The sequence below is a fragment of the Berghia stephanieae genome, chromosome 2, assembly GCF_034508935.2.
Source record: "Berghia stephanieae isolate SIO BIC M18660-M18661 chromosome 2, UCSD_Bste_1.3, whole genome shotgun sequence".
Classification (NCBI taxonomy): domain Eukaryota; kingdom Metazoa; phylum Mollusca; class Gastropoda; order Nudibranchia; family Aeolidiidae; genus Berghia; species Berghia stephanieae.
In genome coordinates, this window is record NC_088361.1 from 94,144,047 (window position 1) to 94,152,741 (window position 8,695).

General features: G+C 37.4%; 1 protein-coding gene across 9 annotated transcripts in view; it reads left to right on the plus strand.

Annotated features, from left to right (window-relative positions):
• LOC144965905 (uncharacterized) overlaps positions 1 to 8,695 on the plus strand; it is a 152,659-nt gene that overhangs the window by 70,412 nt on the left and 73,552 nt on the right. For all 9 annotated transcript variants that reach the window (XM_078901735.1, XM_078901734.1, XM_078901739.1 and 6 more), the window contains exons 5-7: positions 1,447 to 1,657; positions 2,984 to 3,093; positions 7,512 to 7,636. In XM_078901735.1, the coding sequence (XP_078757861.1) occupies positions 1,447 to 1,657; positions 2,984 to 3,093; positions 7,512 to 7,636 (446 nt within the window). The remainder of the gene's footprint in view (positions 1 to 1,446; positions 1,658 to 2,983; positions 3,094 to 7,511; positions 7,637 to 8,695) is intronic.

Sequence of the window (8,695 nt, forward strand, 5' to 3'; positions counted from 1 at the left end):
TTGTACTATGCCCTTGAAACAGGCAGAAAGAATCGCTTTACACTTTACAGGTTAACCATCACTCCCCCCCCCCTCTCTCTCTCTCTCTCTCTCTCTCTCCCTCCCTCTCTCTCTCTCTCTCTCTCTCTTTCACTCTTACTCTTATTCACATAGTTGGAGAGAATATTTTGGAGGAATAGAGAAAGCCACATAATATGGTAAACTAGATGACTGGGCGAGTCTTACCTATCAAGGTCTGTCGTGACAGTGCGGTCATCGGGTCCTTGGATTGGTAATGAGCTCACAAGACAAAGAGTCAGAGCGAGAGATGGGCACCGGGTCCTGGCAATGGCAATGATGAGCTCACAAGAGGGGTCAGTCTGAGACATGACCTCAATCACCAGGTCTTACGGCCACCGTCAAACCAGAGAATTGACTTGACTCATTCTTCTCCTTCTTCTATCCATTTCAATCTATAAACCTCATTCTTTCTCATGTTATTAGCTTCTCATTTTCTTTGTTCTATAGTATTGTGTGTAAAGAGATCCAATACTTCAGAGAATCGGAGTTTATTCCGGTTTTCTTTTTGTGTGATGTGAAATTTATTTTACCGTAGATAACAAACGTTAATCAGACAGAAGATATTATTATATGTTTCGCAATAAAAGCAATTTACTACAGATCAACAAAAGAAACTAGTAATTTCCAAGAAATTTGACAGAAATATAAAATATATTTTGATATCAGAGGAAAATCATTTGAAAGTAATTTGCCATGAATCAGTTTTCCGAAAATCTCAACGCAAAAAAGTGAAATGTTATTTCGTGCCTTCAATACTCATTTTTGTATCTGGCATTTTCCTGTAGTTTTCTTATTGCTTTGTCTGACACTGTTTCTTATATATTTACTTACTTATTTATTTATGTCCTCATTGACGATGGCTGCCCGCACTCGGCGATGACAAATGTCTGCTCATTCCTTTCGTCTGTTGACGGTATCGTATAACTCTCTTCCATTCATATCTCTCCATTCTAGGATATTTTTATATAACTATCCTTAGGTTTTCCTTTTCTTCGTCTGCCCTCCATTTTCCCCTCTACCACATATATTTCATTAGGGTGCATGAGTTTCGGCATATGTGACCGAAACAATCGAGTTTTCTCCTTTTGGTTACATTTAGTAGTTCTGGCATGACTGCCAGCTTTTCCAGTATGCTGTTATTTGTTCTTCTTTCCCTCCAGATTATCCCCATCATCCTGAAAAACCACATTTCAGCAGATTTTATACGTTACATGACTTTGTTCTTGAGGGTCCATCCTTCTGCGCCGTAGGTCACCATTGTCCACACCAATACTTTTACTAATTTTATTTTCAAATATATATTTGTATATATTATTTCCTTTCAGATATTTATTTTGTTTTTTTTAAACGCCCAATGTTTCAACTTTCATCTACTTCAATTACCAGAATTGCAAGCCCAGATATGTTCAGCCATCGAACTCCAATCAAAGTGAAACTAGATCCTGCTTTGCCCAATGACGTTACAATTTCCCACGTGACCTGCGGGATGCGTCATTCCATGGTGCTCTTAAGTGACGGAAACGTCTTTGCCTTTGGAAACAACTTCTTTGCTCAACTTGGTTTCGATTTTCAAATAGAGAACTACAAAGAAAATCAGGTAGATAACTTTAATTGATTAAACAGCTACATGTGTTAAATTATTGTTTAAGTTAACATTTGATTGGGTTAACTCACACATCGTGCCCATCAGTCACTGTGTTGAATGTCGTAAAATTGAGTGACTCCTTGTTTTTTTTTTTGGAAAACTTCTTAGTCTGTTTTACCAATTCCCACTGGCTGCTATTTTTGGTATGAGACGAGTCTATAGAAAGTTGCCAATACATAAAAGTTGTTTTAAAAAAAGAATGAATAAAATAAATGCAATGAAGGAAATAACTTAATTTTACGACATTCAACACACCAATTGATGGGCACGAGCGTGTGGGTTTACCAAATGTTGATTTTACCAAATTCTTTATTCAGGGGGAAAATTACTGTCGGTTTGAAACCCCATGCAAAGCGCTTTGAGCACGTTTAAAGTTAATATTGAGAGATAACATAAGAGAGCATATTTTATAAAATCAGAGAGCATCAAACTTTTCCCCTTGATATGAATCACGAATTTGATTAATCAAACATTTAGAACGAGACCGTAAGGCATCATATTTTTTTTTTCTTTTTGACAGCGACAGCAACGCTTCTATCGGCTAGGTACTCATATTACACCCGAGCACAGTGAGAGATTGTGAGTAAAGTGCCTTTTCCAAGGAGAGGGACTCAGACCAGGGACCTACTGATCCGAAGGCGAGATTAACACCACACAATAAAACCACAAAACCGAACAGATTTAGTCACCAACCAGCATAATATTTATAAGAAATGCATGCTCTACGCGTGTGATCGTATGCATGCACGTCTAAGTGTTAGTGTGTTTATACACGTGCATATTAGCATTCATACGCCTGGATTTCTTTGGAGTCTGCAATATCATTATCATTATAATATTGCTTTTGTGAAGGGCTTCGAAGCCAATGCTCAAAATGTTATAGAAATTAAGTTTAAAAAAAAAGAACTCCTGCTCGTGATATATAAATGAAACCCAACATCTCAAAAACAGAATTATGTCGCGTGTGTGTGTGTATGTGTTTGTGTGTGTGTGTGTGTGTGTGAGGGGGGGGGGAAGGGTATTGGATGTCTGAAAGTGACCTCAGAATTTTCACAAGATTATGATATTTTGTTTGTTCATACTTAAAAAATGATTTCTTCTCATTAAAACTAATCATAATCTTAATCAAAGTCTGAGTTTTCGGCAGTAAATCAACTAGAATCAACTAGAATTAACCCGACATAATTCCGTTTTGAGATTGGGGCTTACAATTTGTTGTTTATCAAACTAGACAATAAACTCGTGCATTATCATTCAAAACGTCTCCTTTATTCCTAGGTCAAGCCACTGTTACTAAAGAACGTCCTCCATAAATCGGTGAAACAAATGTCTTGTGGAGATAAACACTCAGTCTTTCTCTTCGTGGACGGATCGGTGGCGGCAGTTGGGTAAGCAGATTTTAAAAAATTGAACTTTTATACAGAGCAATGTCCATGAAATGTTCTCATGACATAGTACAGGACGTCCCAAACCAACATAAAACACCTAAAGAACAGAGCGAGATCACATGTTTGAGGGTTTTTGCCAAGACAAGGGCCATTTAAGTCGATCGTTATTTAGAAGGACGAGTTTTCTGGACAATTTTTTAAGGAATAAGTCTTTCAAAAAAAAAAAAAAAAGTTAGCTCAGGATAGAGAAGGATGGAAACTGTTTATCTGTGGCCTATACCCTGACCCAGAGTGAAAAAAGGCAATGATGATAAGTCTTTCAGATGACGGCAGTTAATTGGTTAAATCCAATTGTAGGAATATGGTTCTCATTGACGTCATACCGCATTGAGTCGCCGGTGGGTCACATAATCTTGAGTCATCATAAGAATGGCTATATTCACCGGCAAGGTGTTCTCTGAAAAAAAAAATCATTAAAAAATTTGGCCAAAAAACTCGTCCTTCCTTGAAATGACTCTCATTGTGTCAAAAATTCTCAAACAAATCGTCCTACAATTGTCGATCGATTAAAATGAACTCATTTTTACAAAGCCTTTCAAACCTGGGACTTCGTCTACGTTTCTCGTTAAAGCCGGAAAGAAAATAAACGAGAAGCCGAGGGCGAATTGATCAACAAAACGTATCTGTTTTGTTCTTAACAGAGATTATAATAACATGACATTAGATAGGGGCAGGCTGACACAGAAAGTAGTGTGGTTTACAATCATAGATCAACTAATTAAGATTGAAAATGGGTTTAAAAGATAAAATTTAAAGAAAACATTATCAAAGAATAAGAATAATTTATAACAAGATTCTCATTAACCTTGGCGTTGAGCAAAACACTGATTAAAAATAGACGTTTTTATATCCCAAACAAATTTAGTCTGTCCTAGTTTTAGATTTAATCAGAAACCCAAGCTATAACAAAAGGTCGTTATTGTAACATTCGACATTAACAGACAAAGATATTAAATTGAAACGTGGTCAAAGTACTGTGTCCGATTGGTTAAGGCATTACATTGTGACCAGGAAGGTCCTCACCTTGATCAGTTTTAACAACGGCGATTCTGTTGACAGTTTGATGGGTTAGTTTTGTATATTCTTTTATGGAATGCCGAGGCGGCGACATCGAACAATGTCGCGCTGAAGGGTGTAATTTTATTGAGAGCCAAAACTCCTGTTTGATGTAGATTATCAGGATTTTTGTTTGTTTGTTTGTTTTGTTTTCTGTTTTTTTTTTTTTTTTTGGATATCATTGTAATCGTTCAGTCCAGAGAAACTATAGTTTTTTTTCAAAGTAACTTGATAATGATGTCTTATTTTGTCGAATTTTACAAGAACGACCTTTTGATGCAGCTTCTAGTGTAAACCGTGATCAGATTCTAACAAAATGAATGCTACTTTGATGATGTTGAACTTTGCTCTTTAATAAATGTCTGGTTGAATACTTCACTTTGCCGTGCACTGAAAAAAAAACACGTTTTAAAAATTTTGGCCAGAAAATTTGAACTTTGAATATCGATCAATTAAAACTATCTTCCACCTTGTCTAAAACTCTCAAACCTGGGACTTCTTGGAAATCTTCCAGGAAGTCCAGGATTTGAAAGTTTTTGCCCAAATGAGGATCATTTTAATAGATGAACGGGGTTTTCTGGCCAAATTTTTAAAAAGTGCTTATTCAGATTACAGCAGCCTTGCAATGCAACGCGTAACATGATTACATGAGCTCAATAATAAATAATGACTTCTTCACCGTACAAGAAATCAAAGATACTTTGAAGAGATGAACTTTGGTGACGACAAGTTTGCAACACGGAAGAGCATACACTAATTAAATGTTAGAAGTTTACTAGGCGAATGTTAATGATGTGACGGCCAAACGACAATTTGGATTGGCAAAGAATTTAACCAGATTGAGAGTTTGCTGAACAAAAACAAATAAATTGAAAAAAAGGTCAAGACAACGGGATGAATTGCTCCAATGACCTTTCTGGGGACAAATTAAATGGCTCGTGTTTTACAGAGGTTGTGTCGGTGAAATGTAACCAACAACCTGAAAGCGGTATTACATGCTTGCCAACCAAATTCAACCATTTGAAAAGATTTATCAATTCCCCCCCCCCCCCCCCCAATATTTATGCCAGTTTTCTCATAATTATTTCCACACAAAAAATCATATGTTCGACACGTCCAACCATCGAAAATTTCATATTAAACCTTTGATGGATTTATGGAGACTTATCAAGCTAGTAGACGTTCCGAAAATCCTGTAATTCCTTTGACAATTATTAGTCTGGCTACTCAGATTCTCATCTAAGCGGAGACGATATTTAACGGCCTTCAACTATTCTACTTTTATCATTATTTATGTACAGCTCTTTTGCATTTAGCATAATATTTTAGTCAACATTACCAAATCATTTCATTTTGGACCTCAAAATATGATAAATCATACTAGTTGGCAAGCCTGTTAGGGGGGACAGAATGCTTAAAATTTTAATTCAAACCTATGTGACTAACTGTTTTAATCTGGTTATACGTCGGAATGGACTAGATGATGAAAATCGAGTCTAAAGTCAAAACGGTAAACAGCAGGCAATTTCATTCTAGTAAAGTTTAACCAGTTGACTGTCCATATTCTGGAAAGACTCGAATTTAAAACTTTGGCCAGAAAACTCATTCCTAAAATATCGATCGATAAAAATAACCCTCATCTTGGCAGAAACTCTCAAACCTGGGACCTCGCGAGTTCTTACTTCAGTCTCAGGTTTGAGAGTTTTTGTTAATTGAGGCTCATTCGAGGTCGACTGATTTTTTGGGATGGCTTTTTTTTTTCTTGCCTTGTCTGGTACCTGTCATACGCACTTGTTCAGTTCTTTATCTGATTTAAATCGATCGCTAGTTGAAGGACGAGTTTGTTTTCTGGCCAAATCTTTAAATAACGTGCCTTTCTAAAGCGCGGCATGTTAAATGGTAAAGAAACTTCCCACAATACAATGAAGGCATTTATTAAAAAGTGGTAACTGGGTCCCTGCTAATGAGTAAGATAAAAAAGCTGAAACTCAATTACTTTGGGCACCTGAAAAGACACGACACACTAGAGAGAGATGTACTGGAGGGTATGGTGGAGGGCAAAAGAGGCAGAGGAAGACCACAAAGAAGATGGCAACAGGATATACAGGAATGGCTCAACAAAGGCGTGACGGAATGTGGCAGATGGGCACAAGACAGAGACTTCTTCCGAAGGACTGTGTGGGAGGCGACGTCTAAGTGATATGCCACACAGAGAGAGAGAGGGTAACTTCCATCCAGATCTAACAGACTACCAGCTACCTGATCACTGCTGGGCGGACTTGAGGTGTGTGATTGGGGCTCAGGGGGAGGGAGTGAGGAGGCAGGAAAAGTATCTCGATTTCACCCGGGATCGATCTCAGTCTCGTTGCGTTTGAAGCGAGTGCTCTACTAACGGTGCCATCGGGATCCCCTCATTGGGACAAGAAGGAAAGAAAAGCGTATGTTATATTATGAGGAGACTGAAAAGAATATCATGCCGCGAAAGTTGGATGAGGCCCTTGGTATGACAATTGCCTTATGACCGGAAGGTCCAGGGTTCGAGTCCCGCTCAGAGCTCCGCTTTGTTGAGTCCTTGGAAAAGGCTTTTTACTGAAAATTTTCTCCTCGTACTCAGGTGTACAATGAGTATCTAGCCGTTAACCGCGTTGTCTCTGACCTATATGTTTTGTTGTGTTTGTTTTTCCAAGTAAAGGTTTTCTTATCAAAATGATTTTAAAATTATTTTATCAGAATATGGCAATATTAATGATTGTTGAACAAAACTGAGTAGAATAGATTCAAAGAGGAGCAAAATTGTTAACAGGGAAGGCTCAGAATCCTTCTTCAGCCGACGACAATAGCAATAAAATGTCATCGATTATGCATTATGCCGACTGGAAGTTTAAAGATTTTTTCTTCCGGCCATCTAAATTTTATGTGAACTCTCACCGGCGCTATATAAAACATACTCAACGTGCTACACAATGGTCCCTCGTCAACAGCAACACTTAACATGTAAGGCGAGACATGACGCCTATTAGGTGAAATTACCACTTTTTTTTCCTGACTAAGACAACGATGTTAACGGCTAAGTACTCATTTTACACATGTGTACAGTGAGATAATGTGCGTAAAGTGTCTTTTCAAAGGACTCAGCTATGCGCCGCCTCCGAGCCGAGACTCAAACCATTCGGTACTTGAAAGGACGAATTTTCTGACCAAAATTTAAAATGGGTGTTTTTGTTTAGATTACGATGGTGTTTCGATTTCAAATACCTTATATAAAGATTTATAAAATATATTTGACTGTGTGTTTGTTTCAGGAACAATTCGCATGGTCAGCTGGGAGACGGAACACGAAAGGAATCTGTGGTGCCCAAACCTTTAGACTTGGATTGGAGCATAAAACAGATCGCTTCAGGGAACAACCATTGCTTGGCGATTTCAGGTTAGTTCATTCATCAAAAAGGGGCGCTCGACAGACGGTTGATATTGTTTCAAATTAAAATTAGATAGGACAATGCCATCTGGGGGAATGTATTATGAAGGAATGAGCATGGCAAACGCTTTTTAAACTCTCTCCTTACCAGCCATTTTCAGGATTTTCCCCAATACTTCACACCCAACTAACACAAAAATATTTTTTTTTATCACTCATGCTCTATACAACACACTGTTCATTTTCTTTAAATTTTATGATGTGCAAAAGAAATTTGAATAAGGAAAATGTTGGTTGTGTCGTAACGAATGTGACGATTTTCCTATAGTTGGCAAGGAGGGGGTTAAAAATGATGTAAAAACTGCTGTGTATGAAACAGTGCGAGACAAAGCAGGAAGAAAAATACATACATGAAAATAAAAAGATATCAGACTACCTCGATTGGGGATCGAAACTTTCACCTCCTGATTACTGGTTAGACGTACCACCATTACACCTCATTGCTCTGTCTGGTACTGTTTCATGCACATGTTTCATATTTTTTGCTTAGTGACTGCTTCAACGTACCACCATTACACCTCAGTGCTCTGTCTGGTACTGTTGCAAGCACATTTTTCGTATTTTTTACCTCAGTGACTGCTTCAACGTACCACCATTACACCTCAGTGCTCTGTCTAGCACTGTTTTATGTACATTTTTGGGGGGTTTTTAGTTTGTTTTTTTTTACCTCAAATTTTATCACTTTAATCTTTTTTTTTTGAATGAGGGAAATGTTCACTTTTAATGTGTATCATTTTTTTTTCTTTAGTATTATTTTTTTTTTGTTTTGTTATCCTGACAAGTTTATCATTGCAATTACCATTAACCATATTTTGAACAAATATCAGTATGGCAGTTTCATTTATTTAAAAAGAACAAAATACTTAACACCCAGTGTTCCGGGCTCAAAACCCTTTTTCATTATTTTAAAAAATACAAACGATGAACTAAGACTGTGTTTTCGAACATCTTCATAAAATTTTCATGCATTTTTCTGGCGTCACCTGAAAATCTGTCTGACCATCAATC